Below are 22675 nucleotides of genomic sequence, written 5' to 3'. Positions count from 1 at the left end.
TGTACAATTGTTGTAAACAAAATAGCTTCTCAGAATGCACAACAAGTCGAACCTTGAGACGGATGGGCTACAACAGCAGAAGACCAAGCTGGGCACTTTATTAGGACCATAGTGCTGGTGTGTTATGCTTGGATGCTGCAGAGAATAGCGTGAAAACACACCTGTGATCAAGCCACATGATAAGATGCATGGATTGACGGTCTCAGATGCGAAGGCAACTGTATTGCAGATTGACTGAGTCACTACACTAATCTTAGAATACTAGAATTCTGTATTCTAAGATTTTTGCAGTTCATCTTTGTGCTAATATCAAAAGTCTTACTACAGAAAAAAAAGTTAGTTGTATAATTCATTATAAAATATAATCACGCCTGAAAACAGATGCATGTTAAGGCAAGAAATAGCATTTTAGCTTAGCATAAAGCTAAATGTTCACATGACAAGTTACACAAGGTTGAATATTTTTGCTACTCCAAACTTCAAAACCCCACAGTGTGTAGTACACGGTGACATTATTTTCTGATTGTATGTGGATTCTGTTCATAGAACTAAGCAGAAAATATATTATTTGTAGTTTTCTGTACGAAGTTAAAGGCTACATTGGTTAGCAATTTTTGTAAAAATACCCTAACGGCATAAAAACATCGACAAGGCATGTAATCGTGTATTTATTGGATTTATGTTTCATCTGTCAAAGCGTTTCTAAATAATTTTTTTTAGCTGTAGAAACTCCTGTTCCAAACAGAAAGTTCCTCAATTATGTCATATCCACCTTTTCGCTCACAACAGGATGAACTTGTATTTATGTAACACATCATAAGAAAGTGTCTCACCGCTTTTCAAATACTCCTTGGATTGTATCATTTACATTAATAAATGTTTTCCAACTGAAATGTCAAAATATAAAATAAAACAAATGACAATAAAATGTAAAGTAATCTCTTCAAAATACTTTTTGAATGTAACTGTATTCTGATTACCAACTATTTAAATTATAATACAGTTACTAATATTTTGTATTTTAAATACTTAATCCTGTTATATAGTACAATACTCCCCAATCCTGGTAATATTCCCTTATTTGTGAAGGTATATGGAGAGATTAAAGACTTTTGCTGAAAAAGTTGCAGTTAAAAAAAGTTTTTGCAGTTCTGTGATTTTGAATGCACAGCGAGGATCGCCCTGAAGCAGTCTGGTTAAATTGAAGCGTATCATTCTGTGTTCTGGATGCACATAAGTGGTTTTGTGCTGCCCTGTATTGGAGCCTTTCTTATTTCTTACTTTGATAGTTTTGTGCACTAAGATGTTATAGTTATTTAGACTATTTTTTTGTTGAATTTCCATTAGAAGTGCTGCACTTTGCATATCTACGGTATATCCCTCTGAAAGCATCTGATTGGGGTCTCGTGAACATAACAGAGCCTAATCATACATTATCCTTAACACCGACCAGTGTTGTGAGGGTTCCTTTTGAAATGTATTCCACTACAGATTAAAATGTAATTTGTAACATATTCTGTTAGATTACTCAAGGTCAGTAATGTATTCAAAATACTTTGGATTACTTCTTCAGCACTGGTAGATTTTTTCACTTATTTTGACTATAAAAACTCTGCCAGTACAGTAAGACAAAATACACATGTTAAAAATATATTCTCTGAAAAAACTGAATATCTTATGCAGTGTTGTTTCAAAAAAAGATCAACAATCAAATTGATCTTGCTTTAAGGAGTTTTAAATGTTTTTACAGGAAAACAATTCAAAAATTATTATCAAGAATATGATTTTTGCCCTAATATCAAAGATCTTACTAGAAAAAAAAAGAAATTATGATCCAACGTGAATTTTCTTGATTAAAAAATATGATTGATCCTGGTAAAATGCATTTAAAATGGCTAGAAATAGCTTTTTAGCTTAGTGTAAAGCTAACAATTTACACAAGGTTTATTTCTATTTCTTGTGCTCCAAACATACTTCAAACTTACTCAAACTCTGAATGGAATAAATATTAAATGAAACAAATGACAATAAAATGCAAAGTAATCTCTTATTATCTAGTAATCAAAATACTTTTTGAATGTAACTGTATTCTATTTACCAATTATTTAAATTGTAACTGTAGTGGAATACAGTTACTCATATTTTGTATTTTAAATACGTAATCCTGTTACATGTATTCCGTTACTCCCCAACCCTGACACCGACTAGCTGTTCAAACAACCGACTCACTAGTCGATTTTGAAAATTTGTAGTTTTGAACATCCCTAGTTTGGGCAAGGGGTTAGACTTTGTTGTTTAGTTTTGGCTTAGGAGTTAAACTTCTTAATCTTAATAAAATTGTTTGTTGATTAGACTGTTTTTCGATATATGGGATTTAAAGTTGTACCTTTTATTGGACAAGCCAACTTGTACAATTTCTTACAATTTAGGCATCCTTAGTAATATTATTATGATTTCTCATGTGACCGGATCAGAGGGCAACAATTTCAGTGAATAACTACATTTTAGGCTGGCCTTTACTCAAAGCAATAGATGGCTTCAGAATATTTGGAAAATATCACACTAGTTGCATGGACTACTTTATGATACTTTATGGTGGTGTTTTGTTCTGTTTTGGAACTTGACAGCCACTGGCCACTATCTGCTTTCGTTGTATGGAACATTCTTCCAAATCTTTACTTTTGTTTTGTTTTCCACAGAAGTAAGATGGTAAAACAGGTTTTTTGGAATGGTTTTTGGATGAAACATTCCTTTATAATGTAAGGTGTGGGCAGCATTGTCCTTTCTAATGCCCTGGTTTGTAAAACCTTACATATCAGTTTTACAGACTGTCAGACGTAAACTGTATGTGTCTGTACTCCATAGAACTAAAGCAAGGAGTCACTAACATCAGCTAAAACGTGCGCAGTGTAACTAAAGCAGTTGCCTCTGTTTTGAATGTTAATTCAGTTGCTAATAGTGATCAATTTTAGGATGAATCATGAATTGAGCTCACTGTGGCAGTGATGCACGTGCATTAAGCACTGATCTGACACATGCGTGCGTTCACACACAATGCACGGCTGTCAACCTGTTGTTTACCCTGACTTAATTCAGATATCCTTTCTCCCATTATCCAGCATGTTTGCTCTTTGGGTGGGGGCCCAAGTGTGAACATGACATCAGTGTGTTATGAAATAAGGGAGGGGAATAAAAATATAGACTGTTAGGAATAGCAAGACATAAAGGGCAATGAGAGGGGGAAGCTGTCACAAACTTAGAGAAACATTTAAAGGTGAAGTGGGTTTATGCTAAAATACTTTCTCCTATACCAGTTTAATATGCAGAGACAACTATAAATAGGTTACTTTAGGTAGATTTCCCAAAGAAGTGTAAACACTGTGGCTCTTTCAAAACATTGCTCTGTTTGTTCGAGCATCTCGATTATTCCAACACACCAATGTGGCACAAACAAATGGCATGAGTTTGGGGCAGGACTATCTCTTTGTTCAACCAATACAAGACAGACCGAGTGTTTGGGAAACCTGTTTGAAAACAATCATTATTTTTGCAATTCAGTTGACACTAATAGTGTAGAAATTATACACTTCACCTTAAATGCTTCTGAGTTGTTGCCTCTAAGCAACAACTGCATCAGCACACAAAGGCATGTGATTCATACAGAGTAATGAACATCAAAGCTCTGTGAAGTCATTGTACTGGATTTATGTAAATGTTTTCCTTTTTGGTTATACGTTCACTTTAAAGACATCAAATATGTTCAATAAAAATCGACGGCCCACCTCCACACCTTTGTCCATTGTTTGAGGCTAAACTTTGAAGTTAGGGTGGATATGGAGAGAGTTAAAAGAAGGAGGAGGCGACTAGAAAAATGACCGAATTAATAAATGTTTCACCAAGAAGGGTGGTGGAGAGGCCCAGGAGTGACAGACAAATGAAATGAAAAAGGAGGGCTAAGATGGTGTATAAAATACAGAAAGTTGCTGTTCTGGTGTGTTTGGAGACAAAACAAAATAGAGCTGGCTGCTTTCATAGTGAGATGAGGTGATTATGGTGTTATCAGTAATCTTGTGATAGTGCAACGAAAATGCTTAGATATCTTTATCAAGATGCCACAAGTTCAAAAATTTCAACTTTATACCATACCTGCCAATGGCCCCATGGGAGTTGTAGGCCCCTGGGCTTCAGCCTGTGCTTTAATGCGCCCCTGCATACAGTATGTTTTGCTACATGGAATTCATGAATAAAAAAAAAGATTCATCCTAGTTAAACTTATGAATTGTGATAATTTAAATGTTGCCCAGCCAATTAACCCTTAAGTGCATGGGAATTTCACTAAACATGCTTACATATTTGGGTCTTTAGATCCCTGACACTTATATCTATCCAAAATGGATCTACAAAATGCCCAGATAATGTCACATTTTCCAAATATTTTCAAGACAATTAGAAAATAATTGAATGAAATATATTTTCAAATATATTTAAATGTTTTATTTTGCATGTATCAAAGAGAAAATGCAACAACTCAGGACCAATCTAGAACAGGATTCATTACTTTCACACTGATATTTCCTGAGACGCAACTGGCTGTCAAAAACATATTGAGCTACACATAACACATAAGATATACCTAAGGTACACGTAAGTTACACAAGTATTTTCTCAGGCATTTATTGAGTCTAAATAGATGCAAAACATTTTATTTCAGTTGTACACCCCAATGACAATAGTCATATTATTACTGCACAAGTGTCGTACTTGCTATAGTTTACTTCTATGTTGTTTCTTCATCAAATAGCAATGTCAAATGTTTCTCAAATCAATCACTGAAACATCAGTGCCACTTTGAGTAAGAAATAACATGTATAATATGTATGTGTACACGCATATGGAATACTGATAAATTACCATTGTTGTTTATTCATTGTTGCACAGAATGTAAACTTGATATAGTATTTATTTGTGTGAATATAGTACACATTCCTCTTGTAATAAACAAAGAAATAGATATCCTGTGATAGAAAACGTATTTAGATATAAAATAATAACAAAAATATAATTTATGGAAGTGCAAAAGAAAAAAAGACACTATTACATACATCGAGTCTCTAAAGACCTATACACTTTTGGTACTTAAACCATTATAATTTTTTATTTTATTGATTTATTTAGCAATTTTGTTCTTTTGTTGTGTCACACTATTTGTAAGAGAGAGATTGAGGAACACTAAAGAGGTGTGTACACAACTCCAAAAAATGGTTTAGGTACAGAGGTTGGAATGATGTCCCGTGTCTCTAAAAACCAGAGGGATGCGGCTTTAAGTGTTAATCATCTTATATTTTGACATTGTCGACATCTGCAATAACTTGCCAATTAACTGTTGTGTTATTCTCCCCCTAAATCTACTGAGAGCAATACATGTTAAAAACTATTTCTATATTTGTATTTATTAATTTATGTTTGGTGAATATTGGGTAAATGTCAAGTGTGAAATAAGTGTTACTTTCATCAGCAGTTTTTTTTAATCTTATTTGCTTTAATTAAATCAAAGTCATCGACAGGCCCAGACCGGATCTGTGGACTTTGTTTACATGTTCTGCACTGATTAATAGGGAAAATCTGTGTAATTCGGCAGAAGGGATTTAAACATACGTAAATGTATTAAATGGACCTTATACAACACTTATTGACAGCTAAAAGCATTGTGAAAATAGCCAACATTTTTCATAAACAAACATGCAAGGAATGGGGAATGCATAGAACTTGTTACAATTCAGTGCAAATCTGCACGTGCACATTCCATGATGAGGGAAAAGTCGTTAGAAGTGACAGTTGCGACAGAATTGTTTGACAATTTTGATCTTTTATTTGAATGGCTTACATTTGAGAAGATCAGACTTTCGTTCTTGCCAGTCCACCTTAAAAAGTTACTTGCCACTTGCAACTAACTCAGTTTCATTTACCCGCCAAAGCCAATTCTAACATACATTTGCCACTTGGCGGTTAATTTTGAAGCCTGGATGAACATTAAGAAACATATTTGTTTCAAGACAGTGTTCACCAGATTTGCCCAAATCAGCTTTCAGATATGAAATATATTTAGTGATAAGAAATAGACCATATTGAAGAGCAAAAATAGATTTGAAAGTTTGATAGAGCTTTATATACAATGGTGTGACAGTTTTGTTACTAGTAATCAAAATAATGAACTTTGACCTCTTCAGTATCTATCACATCCTCTTTTATTTTCTGCAGACAACTGAGGTAATAACAATCTTATCTTAGGTTGTTGGCTGGCCATATGTTTACAATGTGCAGTCTTTGTGAGCATGCTTGCACATGTGTAAATTCATAGACATTATTTGAAGCGCAATAGTCACTTTTAATGTGTGTTGGAAGTAGGTGAATACTACAGTGTCAGAAGGCATTATACTTGACAGGAAATGCTTTTATGTATGTGTGCTTCACACTAAACCCCTATTAATGGGAAAATGAAAAGGTTGGAAGAGAAAACTCCTGGCTATTTCAAAACAGTGTTATGTACATTTGATAACCATAGAGACAGAGTGGGAGAAAGGAAAAGGGAGTGGCAGAGAAGGAAAAGGAGAGATGAACATACTCTTGGATTGAAAACATGTTGCTGTAACATGAAAAAACTACTCCCAGCGTAATCAATCACTTTCCAGACACCGCAGAAATTGCATAACTTTGTCAGGCTTTTCAGTTAAATTATCAAACCATTCTTAAAACAAGATCAATTTACATTATACACTACTTCAGAAATTAAAACCAGTTCACCCAAAAATGAAATTCTTTCATCGTTTACTCACCCTCATGCCATTTCAGATGTGTAAGACTTTCTTTCTTCTGCAGAACACAAGCAAAGATTTTAGATGAATATCTCAGCTCTGCTGGTCCATACAATGCAAGTGAATGGTGACCAATACAGCTCCAAAAGCACATAAAGGAAGCATAAAAGTAATCATAAAACTCCAGTTGTTTTATCCATATCTTCAGAAGCTATATATTAAGTGTGTGTGAGAAACAGATGGACATTTAAGTCATTTTTTACCATATTTCTCCTCTTTCACTTTCAAAAAGCTAAAGTGAGATATTTATATTAAAAAAGGACTTATATGTTCATCTGTTTCTCATGTACACTTATCACTTCACTTCAGTGGATTACTTTTATGTGGCCTTTATGTGTTTTTTGCCGCTTCAAAGGTTTAGTCACCATTCACTTGCATTGTATGGACCAACAGAGCTGAGATATTCTTCTTAAAATCTTTGTTCGTGTTTTGCAGGAAAAGAAAGTCATACACATCTGAGATAGCATGAAGGTGAGTAAATCACTTTAATGCATCTTTTTTCTATACAATGAAAGGAAATGATAACTGCCCAATATCTCCTTTTGTGTTGGTCAACCAGTATCAGAAAAGGAGATTTTTTGAGGAACCGGTTTGAAAACAGTCAATAATTTTGTGATTCTGTTTGGTGACTTTAGTGGTGCAGAAATTACAGTCTTTATCTTTAAAACAAGAGAAAAAAATTGACAGGCAAGGCAGATGCATTCTCTGAAAATAAGCCTTAATATCTTAAGCAGTTTTGCTCATCTGGTCAAATTTATCTTGTTTTAAGGATATTTAGATATGTTTACAGAAAAATAAGACAAATTCACTAAGAATATTATTTTTTCCTTAAAAAAATACAAAATTTGTATTTATTTATTTGCAGTGATTGGAACTTAATCAACATACTGTAAGAGTGATGTTGCAACAGATTCTGTAAATGTGAAATGACCAAAGTAGCTTAATATGCCCTGGTGAATTCTCATATATGTTGAAATTATACAACAGTTATAAACTGTACTGTGATGTGATATCAGTGGATTTATAGAAGCTGATTTAGATTCACTGACATAATTTTTACAATGTACTGTCATTTTTTGTCTCTGATGATTTATGCTATGTAAAGCAAGGCACTCAAAAACACATTATTTCAATAGCATTAATGCAGAATGTTGATCTAATTACATGGAGAGCCCTATTTTAAGAGCCCAAGCGTTAAGTGCAATGCAATGCCTTAATTCAGCATACGCTAAATCTACAGTAGGTGCAAGTGAAATCATGCACGTAATGTGCAAAAAGGATGGACCAAATGCAATTTAATTCTGAGGTTCTTCTCTGGTTATTCCTGTTTCTGCGTCTAGTCCATTCCCTCAAGCACCAACAAAGACAACACATTCATAAGAATTTGGTAGTGTAAATTGACTGTATGCAATGAATTAAAAGAATAGAAATATGGACTTACATTCTTTTGTGTACTGTAAAAAAATCCTGTTAAATTTATGGAAAAAAAAAACTGGCAGCTGTGGTTGCCAGAACTTCACCATAAAAAATACGGTAACCACGTTTCAGGCTTTAAGGCAGTGGTTCTCAACCGGTGGGGCGCGCCCCCCCCCGGACACTCTCCCGGGGGGGGGACGCGAGTAGGCTACGATGGAAGGGAAAAAAAACTGGAAAAACATTTTTTTGGGGGCACATTTTTTTTTATCACTAAACTACTGTCATAAAAAGTTATAGTTTTGTATATACATAACTCCTGAATAAAAATTAAAATGTGTTTGGACTGATTTAAAAAAAAAAGTTTTGAACAAATTTGATTGGTTTGTCGATAGTGAGCGCAAGTGCAGGTGATAAGCATAAGCGGTTTCATTAAGCGAGTCATTGAGTCGTTCATTCAAACGATTCGTTCAAACGGCCGATTCATCAAGAATGAGACAGATGTTTGTGAATGGGTCATTGAATCTTTGACTCAACCGATTCGTTCACAACACTGAATCATTCAAAACACGATTGATTATTGCTGTGAGATGCGCTATGGCTATGCTGTGATCTTTGTTTGGATTCATCGGATCTATTTTCGCTGCTAAAATAGACCAAAACAGTCATTATTTCGTCTAAAATGTAAGTGACTTAATATTATTAACTTGTTTGTTGAACTGTCATATGAAATCAGTGTCACATTTTCAATCGTGAGGTGATGGTAAATTAAGTGATGGTCAATTGTCAGCTCTCTTGGTCGTCAGGTCGTGTGATGTATGTTGCTGAACTGTATTCAAATGTTATAAATATAAAAACACCACATTTTGAAATTTAACTGCAGTATGTCAATTTAGTTTATTTGTGTGTGCTGCGCTCATAGACTTTAGAAAACGGCGCTCATTTGTTTGATTTCAACCTGTCTTTGCAAGGCCGCGAAACTCCTTGCAGACAAAGTGCACGCCTTCACACAAAAACTAGACCTCTGGCATGGCCGCATCAGTCGAGGGAACTGCGACATGTTTCCCAGCCTTGCAGACTTTATCACTGATGCAGGCACGTCACACGATTTCTCCTCCCTATTTCAATCAGCGTCTGAGCGCCTGTCTGCAATGAGAAAACAATTTGCGACGTACTTTAAAGAGGATTATCGCTCTCTTGCGTGGGTTCGAGATCCGTTTGTGTGCACAGCAAACAAGCTATCAATTGATATGCAGGAACAGCTTATTGAGCTGAAGAGTGACAGTAGACTGAAGGAACTCTTTAGCTCCTGCCCTCTTTCGTCATTCTGGGCAGCATTGATGCAGGAATACCCTGAACTCTGTGACGTCGCCTTGAAGATTCTCTTTCGCGTCGACATATTTGTGTGAGGCAGGATTCTCAAAAATGACTGCCCTCAAAACGAAATACCGCAATCGTGCACAAATTGAGGATGATTTGAGGCTATGTGTATCAAACATTGAGCCAAGAATTGAGGATCTTTGCAAGGCAAAGTAGGCTCAGGTCTCACATTAACATCACCTACCAGCAAGCTTCTGTAAAAAATGCAGATGATACTATTAGGCCTAGTAATAATAAAAATAATAAAGCATAAATTAATATCAGAGGTCTGGTGCCAATTCCCAATTATAGCAATAGCCTAGTAATGATAATAGGCCTACTGATGATGATAATAATAATAATAATAATAATAACAACAATAAAGCATGTAACCTCATATAATTATATAGCAATAGCCTAGTAATGATGATAGGCCTACTACTACTCATAATAATAATAATAATAATAATAATGCCTGCAAGCTCACATTAGAAGTCTGGTGCTACTGCCAATTATTATAATAATAATAATAATAATAATAACAACAATAAAGCATGGGGCGGGGCGGGGGGCACTGGGACCCCAACTGCAATGAACCAGCTTTGGGGGGCCCAGCTTGCAAAAGGTTGAGAACCCCTGCTTTAAGGGATGTAATTTTGATGCCTCTTGTTGCATTACTGTAGTTTATATTATTAAATGATAAACTTGATATATTAACCTTCTGAAACTGTAAAAATCTGCTTTTCACTTTATAATGTATTGATAATCACCAGAGTAAGTACAGAAGTGTACATGAGGACATGATGTTCATCAGTAGTGTCCCTTCTAGGAGCAATGACCAATAAACATGTAGAAATACTTAACACCATCAGGGTAACACATCTCAAATTAAAGTTATGCAATAAACATTAACTAAGCTACATCATTTATAACACAGAACACCCCAAAGTACATAACTGATATTCAAAATAAGAAGAAATATTACTATTCCCATTAAATACAATGAAATGTAATGAGTCACGCAGGGAAATCTGGGAACGTCTAGTTATTTGTTTTTACTGTAATTTTAACAAAATTAAATTTAAAAAGTACATGTACTCTCTTGTTAAACGTAATATAAATTTTTACTGTTTATTATATGGAAAAATCATACTTTATACATTTAAAAAAAAAAATTACTTTGTACAACATTTAACCATAAAAATGCAATAATAAAAAATAATTATATACGCGAATTGTTGCATGGCACCAGAACAATCTTTTCTTCCACTCATCTTGACGTGCAAAAATGCTAAAATACACCAGCAGACAGCGCTCACCCTTTCAGTCACAGCACTCGTTAAAGAGGATATTGGCCTAAAAGTACTTTGTGTCGGATCGAAAAGAAAATAAGTGATATCACCCATCCCTAGTAGCAAGCACAAAAGACAACAGAGCTTTTTTAATTGTATCTGATGGTGTCACATTAAGCATTATTAGTTTAAAATACTTAAACTCTTATCCTGTCCTCTGAGTAACACCAAAAACTTCACTGTAAATTGCAGCAACACCTCCTCCTCAACCCTTCAGGTGAGGCTCATGTTTATAACAATAACCTAAGGGAGTAGATTCATTTAAATTTATATATTCATCAAGTTTAAGCCAGGTTTCGGTCAAACAGAGCACATCCAAACTATGATCTGTAATAATTTCATTTACAATTTGTGTTTAGTAGCCCTACCATTATATGACATTTATCTTCTATTTTTTTTTTTATTTTGAAGTTTTACCTTAATCCAATTTTTTCTAAATGATTTAGTGAGGGGTTTGTTTGGTAGTTCGGGGAACTGACACAGTCTGTGATATCTAGGAGATACTGTCTCTATGTGTTGTTGTTTATGTGACCTGTGTGATGTCAAGACAGCTAGCAGATGTTTGGCTTAGCCAGTTTGTCTGCTTCCTTACCTGGGCCCCAGTTAGTCAAATACTTTCACAAGACTATGAGCCAAATTACTAGAGAGGAGAGCAGCACCTTCCCTGGAGGGATGGAGTCTGTATCTCTTTAGCAGGTCAGGTCTACCAGAAAAACTATAAATCCTATTCTATTCTCCGAACACCACTCAGACATCCAGCCATTCAATGACACTAATCTACTATAAACCTCATCACCACAACGAGCAGGGAGGGGGCCAGAGCATATTATAGTGTCTGACATGGTTTTTGGGAGTTTACACACCTCTTTAACATCATCTCTGGTGATCTCCGTCTGGTGAAGCCGAACATCGTTAGTGTAGAAAATGTATGTTTAGCATTTGCCAGTACTTGTAAATTTGATGTCAGATGCCCAAGCCCCCAAAATGCATTTAACAATAGTCTCTATTTCCACACTCCTTACAATAGAATTCCCTATAACAAGGGCTCTTTCAACATGATTCTCAGTGGGTGCAGCACTGAGTCGGTAGAATTGATTGGAAACCCTAACAGGAACGGGAGAGTGGTGTCACTTTGCTGAGCGAGTATGCCACAGAGACGTCACACAAACGCCCTGCTGCAGGGGCTCTACAGCCAGAACCAAAGTGTATGTGTTGCTTGCTGTACTACCCGCATCCGAAACAGTATGTAAATTCCTTTCTGCTGACAGAAGAAGCTATAGTAAACATGCGGCATGCAATGTAGGAAGCAATAATATGAGCAGATGCCATCACTTACCATCAGAAGAAGTGCTTTATACAATAATTTTTCTAGATTCAAGGCAACCAGATCTCTTTATGGTGATCTGCCTGTGTTTTAAAATATGTTTCTCCTTTGGAGCTGTTTCATGGGTCAATTATAATTGTTTTTAGTTGAATGGACTAGTAAGATACAGACTTTCATTTGAGTTGAATTATTGAACTTTTATATCACAAGTACATTTAAAAAGGAATAGTAATGGCACTTTTTGATCTGTAGGGGGTGCAGTGAATCTATAATCTGAGTATGGGCCCTGAGGAGCTGCCTGACATTATGGACATGGTATGAATATTTGTGTATGTGTTTGTGTGTGAGAGACAGACAAAAAGTGTGTGTGTTTATGTGCTTATAATTTAGCATTATTCATTTAATTATTATGTCTATCATATTAATAAATCACAAATGTAATTAATTTTATTCATAGTTTTTCATTGTATTCTCTCTCTTAATTCACCCAGATGGCAAGCAGTCCACCTCCGTCTCCCCGTCCTTCATGTTCCCCATTCTCACATTCTCCATACTCTCCTCCGATGACACTTGGCACTCCGGTTGTGACCTTGCGCTCCCCTGACTCTCGTCACCTGACTCAGATTGACCCCTGGAGGAGACATAGTTGGGAGCCTGGGGAAGTGTCACAGGGATATTCTCCTAATGACATGCGCAGGTAAAAACACATTTAATTTCCTTTACCTCTATGACATTATAGTTTGTTTAAAAAATCTGAATTTGTCTGTACATATTTGGCTCCATCTGTACTGACTTTATGACTACAATATAAATATATAAACAGTACTTAAGAAAACATACTAAAACCCAACACATTTATGAGGGTTAAATCCTTACTATAATACTATGGCAAAACCATGGTACAGAGATGGTCACAGATGTTATGTACTGAATGATTTCCATATTCTTGCACTATGGTATTTATATGGAATTTCAAGATACTACAAAGAGTACCATGGTATCCAAACAGCATTAAACATAGTAATACCATGGTACTTTTTTGATAGTGGACCACAAAGTAAATTTAAATATATATAATAATAAAATATATTAACAATCATATTGTGACCTTCACACCTATATACAGAAATTGTGATATGCTCAGTTATTGTTATTGCATGCTACTGCCTATTATTATTAGTTTTACACTCACACACACTCAAACATTCATCCATGGCTTTGCTGACATAGGGCCTCCACTGTGTTACTCTGTAGACTATTATTGTGAGATCACTACCAGCCTGTGCCAATGTACTCAGGGAGGACACACACACAGAGAGAGATAAGAAAGAACACATGCACTCAGACATACACTGGTCTGTGCAGTAAGGAACCAACATTAAACTGCAGTGTGGGTCATTCTTGGGTTAAAGTTAATTATATCAACTTTAAGAACAGCCAAAAGAAGAGGAAACAGTGAGACTGAAGTTTTTTTAAAACTTTAATGTTATGCATTTGTGTGAGTGCATGTGTGTGTTTGTGCATGTTTGTGTATGTTTACATATGTGTAAGTTTGTTTGTTTATCTGTTATTGCAGATGTGCTATGGAACTTATAATTTGTGGTGCTTCATAATGACAATGATCAGACTGTCATGAAAAAAAAAACAGTTTGACCTATAATTACTTACTATGAGTTGCTGTTATGTGTATATCATGCAGTAACAATGTATGTGGATTGTTTGGGTCTCTCTTGCATGTTTTGGGCTGTTTAAGTTGCAATATAATTATTATTTTCTGATCTAATTAATATATTCATATTCTGAAATATGAAATATGAATTATGACATATGCAACGGAATGTAAATTATATCTTAAGAATGTTGCTTTATTATTTTATGATGATATTCCCTACAGTGTGAGTCTGGAAGATCTGGACCTAGAGGAGATGGCCTTGGTGCTAAATGGTGCATTGAGGTCAAAGAGAGCCCGTGAAGTCCGCAGGTCTGTCACTCAAGCTTCTCTGACATCACTTACTGAGGAGGAAGTTGGAGCAGAGCTTCAGGAACATCATCGTTCAGTGTTGGAGGTTAGCACATGCACAGTAGTTTTATTTAAAACACTAGTGAGCTTCCTCATAGGTTGAATCTAATAGAGTCTGACATTTGCATATTGTTTAGCTAAGAAGTGGACACTCAAATAATAATAAAAAAAAACATAGCTCACACTAATAATAGGTGGATTTACTCCACCAATTAGTCCTTTTAAACTATTTTAGAGGCAATGTGTTGGCATGGCCCAAATATATGGCTGGGATGAGGTTACTTATTATTAATAAATAGTTTTTCAATAAGGGTTAATTTTTTGGCTCCAAATCACTGGAAATTGGTTTTATTTTTTCTAAATCTCTCCCTCAGGAGCAGTCCAATCAAATGCATGGCTGCAGTGCCTCCGCCCCCAGCCTATGTATGATGAATCTAAGGTCAATGAGCTCCGCCCCTCGCCCACGCTCATATTGCCATGGTCAGTGGTTTGTGTTTGGGTTTTCCAGCTCCTTCATGTGATATATGCCTTTTCATTTATTGAAATCCCAGTCACTATTAAATCTTAATTTCCGTATACACGTATGAGCCAAAACATTATGATCACTTACAGTTGAAGCGAATAACGTTGATCATCTCCTATCAAGGTCTGGGTAGATTAGATGGTAATCGAACAATCAGTTCTCGTAGACAACGTGTTGAATGGAGGAGAAATGGCCAGGAGTAAAGACCTGAGCAACTTTGACAAGGGCCAAATTGTTATGGCCAGACGACTGGGTCAGAGTATCTCTGAATCAGCAAGGCTTGTGGGGTGTTCCCAGTTAGCAGTGGTGAGTACATTTGGACAGTGGACGAGGAGGGACAAACCAGCAACAGGGTGTTGGGCACCCAAGGCTCATCGATGCGCGAGGACAACCAAGGCTATCCCATCTGTTCCGATCTGACAGACGTTCTAAGAAAATTTGAATGATGGTAACGGAAGGGATGTGTCACAACACACAGTGCATCGCACGCTGCTGCGTAAGGGACTTTGTAGCCGCAGACGATCGGAGTGCCTGTCACGGGCATCGGAACTGGAGCTTGGAGCAGTGGAAGAAGGTCACCTGGTCTGATGAGTACCATTTTCTTTAACATCATGTGGGCGCCCATGTGCACCATTTACCTGGGGTTGTTATGGCACCAGGATGCAAAGTTGGATGATGAAAAGCCGGTGGAAGGAGTGTGATAATCTGGGCAATGTTCTCCTGGGAAACCATGGGTCTGGCCATTCATGTGGATGTCAATTTGACATGTACCACTTACCTAAACATTGTTGCAGACCAGGTACACATTGCAATGGTATTCCCTGATGGCAGTGGCCTTTTTCAGCAGGATAATGCGCCCCACCACACTGCACACATTGTTCAGAATGGTTTGAGGAACATGATGAAGAATTCATGGTGTTTCCCTGGCCTCCAAATTCCCCAGATCTAAATCCGATTGAGTGCTGTTTTGGCTCCACGCAGAGGACCAATATATTATAAGTTTATGTATAAACTTATAATATATTTTATATATACTTGTAGTTTATATTTTGTACTCAGTTTCTATCTTACATTTGTCATAAATGCAGAGAATGAGGCTAAGGACCCAAACAGAGAGTTAGAAAAGGAATTTCTTTATATACAAAAAATAAAAAATAAACCAAAGGTGGAAAACAAACATAAACAAACCCGTAGGGGAAAAAGGTAATCCAGACTGGGGCAGACATAATAGGGGAACCAGGACCGACATGAACGAGACCAACAAACAAGACCTACTGGAACACACAAAACTGGAAACAAGACAAACTGGCACTGGACAGCAAACATGAGGAGACTAAAATAGAGAGAGAAATCAAAGGCGTTAACAGGGGACAGGTGATGCAAATTAACTAATAATAAGCCAACAAGGAGGCGGGGCATGACGTAAGACAGAGAGATACGCGGCGATACAGAAACAAAACAAAGCCATATGCTCTCACAAGACAACAAAACACCCAAATGGCATGAGTGCACATCGCCAAGACAATAAGTCAATATACGCCCATGCCAACCGACAAACAAGACGAGAGAATGTGTAGCAACGACAAACAAAGCGATACCACGCATTCTCACTCTAAACGAAATCTGAGGCAACAAAAACAAGACAGGACACCTGTGTGAGAGTTCAGTCACGCACACACCTGACACCTTAGACCGAAGTGACCGAACCTTAGCACAACATGAAGATAGCTCACTACCCGGGCACGCAACACGAGCGTGACACAAGGCACAGCCTCGTTCGCTAGAGCCAGACAAATTATTGACGTGAGCGCATGCTACCAAGATGATATAAGCCCGAGGCACCCACGTCAATAACAGACAGACATGGAGCACAGGTGTATGGATCCCGACAAAATCCAAAACTGAACCAGACAGGAAGTCATGATCCAGACGCTATGCTCCCGACATGAAACAAGACAGACCGAAGAGTGCATGAGAGGAAATACAGTTGAAACCACATGATCAAACAAAGACAGACAACGAAACACCAGACAGATATGGGACGATGATGCCCTGGACTTGTCAGACCATAACCCAGACTGATAGATTGACAGGACCGTGACAACATTGTCTTTACTCCACCTTTTCAATCACTTTTTTTATTTTAGCTTATATCTGTATTTTTGACGCATTATTTGTATAGAATTTCCCTGGCTCCGTTTGTATAACTGAAACTGAGATTGTGTAGACAGCATTTCATCATATACTTGTCAAAATACGGGTTCTATTTCCCTAAATCTATGAGTGCTTTATTCTTGTCTTGTTTGGTGTTATCTAGAGATTGTTTCGAACTACCACCTTGGAGGATCGACCCACAGGTACATCTTATTCCTGATTCATTACTATTAGAGATGTCATTAATACATTTATATTATAAATGTCCATAATACATATACAAAAAATATCCATAAGTTTGTTCTAAGTCTCTTTCACTTTCTCTCTCATTCCCAGTATAGACAGTGAGTTTTCTGCTCTGGGTTGGGATAACAACAGAGGGCAAACAAAGGCCGACAGGAACGTGAACAAAGAGGATACATCAGGAAATCGTCTGGAACGAACACTTAGCTTCCTGCGCAAAATGACAGCTAAAAACAAGGTAAGAGCCTAGCTCACTGTTTACTCCTGTCTTTAATGTGTCAAAAAACCAAGTTGAGCTAACGTGATCATTTTGGGTTTGTTGTATTAATCTAACCATCAGAGATGTTCCTGTTGCATAATTTATAGAGCATGTCATTAGCAAAGCCAGGGTCAGGGGTTTGATTGCCGGGGAAACACACAAACTGATCAAGTGTGTACATTGAATGCACTGTAAGTGAATTGGGTTAAAAATGTCTGCCAATTGTTAATGAAGATGGATTATTAGCAGTTGCATGTGGCTATGTCAACTCTGAATAGCTCCTCTTATTTTAGTAAACAAGGAAAGGCAGTGTTGTGGAATTGGACCATAGGACAGATCGTGGCTATTACAAACCAATAGATGGCAGTGTGACACTATCGTCCTGAATGAAGGACAACTTGAGAGTTAGAGAGACTGTTCAAACAAATATGAAAATTCTGTAATAATGCACTTATCTTTTCAAATCCCTTTGACTTAGTTTATTACATGGAACAAAAATGGAGGTGCTAGGCCGAATGGTAGCCTCGTTCACCATTGACTTTCATAGAAAAAAGATGCAATGAAAGTGAATGGTGTATGTGGCTAACATTCCTATCATCTCCTTTTGTTTTGCACAGAAAAAGAAAACCATATGGGGTTTGAACAACATGAGGATGAGTAAATAAAGACGGAATTTAAATTTCAGGTGAACTATCACTTTAATATTTAATTCTATGCCTGTCTCTCTCATACCTGTCAACACTCCCATTTTTCCCGGGAGTCTCCCGTATTTCACACCCATCTCCCGCCCCCCTCCCATTTTGTTATTTCTCCCAAGAAACTCACGTAATTTGTATGGCCCAAACCTCGTTATATGAATAATCACATCAATATATTATTCCAAGGTTGTCCAGTTGCCAGATCTTGTATGAAACGCATCCTTCTCACACAATCCACATCATACAAATTTCAACCCATTTGTGGCAACCTACAACCCAGTTGAGCTGTTGATATCTGCGCAGGTAGTAGACACAGGAAGTTGAATCAATCATCACTGGTGGTGATGCTTGATTCAACCTCTCAGTTGTTATCTCTAACCACCTCTCAGTTTCTGCTTTCATTATTACTTCTTGAGCTAATAATATTCTTTCATTCATTTCAAGCCTTAATATAAATTCCACAGTTCTTTTTGTGCTCAAAACCAGACAACTATGAATCACTGGAACCTGCCAAACGCTGACTCACTGTTGCTATCGCTTATAGCAATCAACCTATTTGCTCATGTCAAGGACTGCACAGAAAATGTAAACTCAGTAATCCACAGAAAGCTCTGCTGACCTTGAAAGCCAGTCATTCAGAAAGTTCCAATTATCCCTGCCCCTTCTGTGTTTGTGTATAAGATACGAGAGGCTGTGCTATATTGTGAATATAGAAATTATGAAAAAGCGTTGTTAGGCAAGCCACGCAGCAGAGTGCCGACAACCCCTTCAGCCATGACTGTGCCTTACTGCTTTTATAAATCATTTACTACATAATAAAGGCACAATTTTTCATGAAAACATTATTTTATTAACCAAATTCATTAAGTAGCATCCTTCTGTTCGTAAATAGTCCCTGGCATATAAATTAGTACGGTTAACAGTTGACCTCCATGGGTGCTACTCAGTAAGTAGCTCGGTGAACAGGTGTTTCACCTCAAAGCTGTTACCATATCACATGTTTAAGCATGGCTGGAAAGTTGTATTGGCCAATCAGCATCTACAACCAGAACTAGCCATTTTATAATAAATATTTTGGCTAATTTTCTTTCTCTAAAATTATTTTAGCTACTAATATGAATTTAGAATTCTCAGCTTTGCTTAACACATTTAACCATATTTAAATCCATTCCATCTTTGGCCAATTTCCTGTCCCAGGGTTTGATTTTTTTAATAACATTTTTTATTCAAAATAACAGATTAAAATGTTTTCTTTTATTATATGAAGTTATGATTCCAGTGACTTTGTACCATGCTTTCATCATTTATCTTTGGCACAAATGTTTTATGTATATATGTTATTGTTTACACACAGACTTTCAATATTAAACTGTGAAAATCCATTATAAAAACAAAAATTATTACGTTTAAAACTATGATAGTCTAATCCAAGAGTGAAATAAGCAAATCATTGTAATATTTATGGTGTGAAGGTGATTTTTATCAACTGTCCCACAATTTTGGCTTCATTTTCACCACACCAAAAAAAAAGCTACAGAAATTGTTAACAAAGCCAACAAAAGTGTTGACTTTTAAACATCACTTTGAGCAGAATATTTGTATTGGGCATAATTTCCAGTCAAGCTGGAATTTTTTTTAATTAGGCAAAAAGTGTGAAAATATTATTTAATAATGTATATTTAGTATACTCAAAATGTTAGGTATGAAATTAACATAGCAAGAGAAAGGAGTTTTCCACTTTATCTCAAATAAAGAGAGGCATGACATGAGAGATGTCATTTCCATCACCATCATTTCCACCACAGAATTCTATTTAAACACAATACAGAATTGGATGTGTAGTTGGAATAGCGGGACACTGTAGTGATATTATTAGTAGACAAATTAAATACATTTTTACTTTACTTTTTTAAAAGTTCACTGTGCTAAATGTTCACAAAGTTGAAGAAAAACCAATACACAAAAGTTGTGAAACAATGTGCAGTTTCTGTGTGGGTCTACTCTCTATACAGTATATGATGGAATGAACAAAACATCACTGAAAGCTGTTTTAAGGTTGGACATTAGTCTTAATATTATATTTGTCCCAGTTTACCAGTATGGCACATGAGAAAGTATGATTTCACTGGATTTTACTTATATTAATGTTAGTCATGTTCTTAGACTTTCAAATCTTTTCATGTGCCAATTCAAGCCAATATAATATAACATGGATTCTCACATTCACTGTATTATCATTTATACAAATACTCTTATCATTACAGAAAAGGTCTGCTTGAATTGTGAGCCTTTGCATGAGATCATACTGTTAAAATCACACACACACACACACACACACACACACACACACACACACACACACACACACACACACACACAAATAGTGCTGTGAACATCTCAAGGGAGTGTCAATAGAATTGGCACATACTAAAAATGTTATAATATTTTTGTGACAGACTCCAATGCAAAAGGTCCAGCAAGGAGGGGAGGAGTTTTATAAGACAAACACTCTCTTAGAAACTGTCTAGTGTATTCACTTAAATAGTCTTGTCTTTTTTTTAAACATTACCAAATTTACAGTTTTCTGTTAATCCTTTTTATTTGAGAAATAGTGAGTGATAGTGAGAGTTTTTGTTGTCATTTCTGCATCTCGCACCAAACGGAATAGCAAAAACATCTAAAAAGGTCAAGTTTGTCAAGACAAAGCCTTGTCTTAAAGTTTAATCTAGCTTTAAATTATGAAGTGTGATGGTTATACAGACATTAAACAGGGAGATAGCTAGTTAGATAGTCAGAAAGACTGCCAGATAGATAGACAGACAGACAGACACAGCTAGATAGATCTCTTCCAGAACATCCTTAATATCTGTACCAAGTTTGGTGGATGTAGCATGAAAATGCTAGGAAGAATAGTTAAAAAATATATATTAAACTTCACTTTTAAAAACAGCAGTTCTTCTGCATTATATAGTACCTTTTTATTTTCTTTGATATAACCCTTTAGTCGTCTAGGAAGGATAGACCCATGTTCATGTGACTAGACTTCCTTGGAAGTGTGTTCTGCTTCTCTCTCTTAGTTCCAGACACTTACGCACATACAAACACAAACACACATGGTCCAGTCAGCTGTTTAAAGCCTGATCTGACCCAATGCACACACAAGGGAAGAGCTTGTGAAAGGATTGACCACAGGCACAATCTCAGAGCTGCATGACTGTTTTTGTTGTCAAAACTCCTTGGGAAATTTAGGCTACTTATTCTTCACCAGTCAGACAGAGGTTTATATTTGTTTCTTTGTTTGTTATTGCATGCTTGTAGTGAGAACAACATAATAGAAAGATAGTATATGGAAAACAGATATATATATACTTGTGACATATTCTCTGACTTTCTTGAGTTCTTTCTGAAGGAGGAAGCAGGAGCTGGGTAAACAATCCAACGTGAGATTTAGTTTTACTTTTTTCAGCGTCAATCAACAAACGGCTTTTCAGCACAAAATAAAATTCATCGTGTGTGTCTATCTCTCCCCCTTCTCAGTCTGGACACCCTTTTATCCCCCTCCAGCTGTCACTGAAACAAAGAACAGCTGTTAGAGATAATTTCTTAGTCCAATATCCTTCTCCTGGCCTCGCTCTGCACGGACATCACTCGGCCACGCCCACATCACCACAATACTGTAAATATTAATAATATACAAATTCATGCAGCATAGTCTTTTTCTTACAGACAGTACAGTTCAAAGGCTCTTAAATAACGTCTCATGAACCTCTGCCATGATATAAAGCAAAGTACTATGATATTACCATCTGGGACCATCACTGAACCATGATTCAGCCACAGTATTTTATCATGTGTGTGTGTGTGTGTGTGTGCGTGTGGTAGATGCTCATTAGCTGCTAGATAAACAGTCTGGCTGAGTCATCTCATCATCTGGCCTGTTTCCTTCTGCAATTATCGTCCACTCTCAGATGTCCACTCTTTCCTCCTCTCATCCTTCAGTAATCCTCTTTCTCCCTGTATATAAAGCACTTTCCATTTCCTCTGCCCTTTTACATTTATGTTCTTAGCAAACAAACAGTTGAACATTTCAAACACTATTAAGTTGTTATTTAACAAAGCGATGTGAAATAAAGTGGGAAATACCCTGCGATTTCATGACTTTATGCTAGCTAGGCCTTAAAAAAGAAGCACAAGAAAATTTAACCAAGATCAAATTGATTAAATTAAATTGAATTAAAGAGGACCACTTCCGTCAAATTAATACTAACTTGAATACTTTATTGATTATTGTAGACAAATGAAGCATCTTTTGGTGTTTGTGGCATGGTTCTGTCCTGGGCAAACTTCCCGCCTATCCAATAAACCCCCCAGGCATAACAATAAAGATCCAGCAACATTGGTGGGGGGGTTTCGAGCAAGGGGACTGCCATACTGGATCACGCAACTATTTATTTATTT

At 36.5% G+C, this 22675-nt stretch overlaps 1 protein-coding gene across 1 annotated transcript in view; it reads left to right on the top strand.

Moving 5' to 3' along the window:
• Positions 1-22675, top strand: part of LOC127619604 (rho guanine nucleotide exchange factor 2-like) — a 67234-nt gene that overhangs the window by 2617 nt on the left and 41942 nt on the right. The window contains exons 2-7 of the mRNA XM_052092503.1: positions 12573-12635; positions 12812-13017; positions 14215-14386; positions 14715-14820; positions 17181-17220; positions 17354-17498. Coding sequence (XP_051948463.1) covers positions 12600-12635; positions 12812-13017; positions 14215-14386; positions 14715-14820; positions 17181-17220; positions 17354-17498 — 705 coding nt within the window. The 5' untranslated portion in view covers positions 12573-12599. The remainder of the gene's footprint in view (positions 1-12572; positions 12636-12811; positions 13018-14214; positions 14387-14714; positions 14821-17180; positions 17221-17353; positions 17499-22675) is intronic.

Source organism: Xyrauchen texanus, chromosome 26 (genome assembly GCF_025860055.1).
Source record: "Xyrauchen texanus isolate HMW12.3.18 chromosome 26, RBS_HiC_50CHRs, whole genome shotgun sequence".
In the NCBI taxonomy this organism is placed as follows: Eukaryota; Metazoa; Chordata; class Actinopteri; order Cypriniformes; family Catostomidae; genus Xyrauchen; species Xyrauchen texanus.
This window is presented reverse-complemented; position numbering and strand designations above follow the sequence as displayed.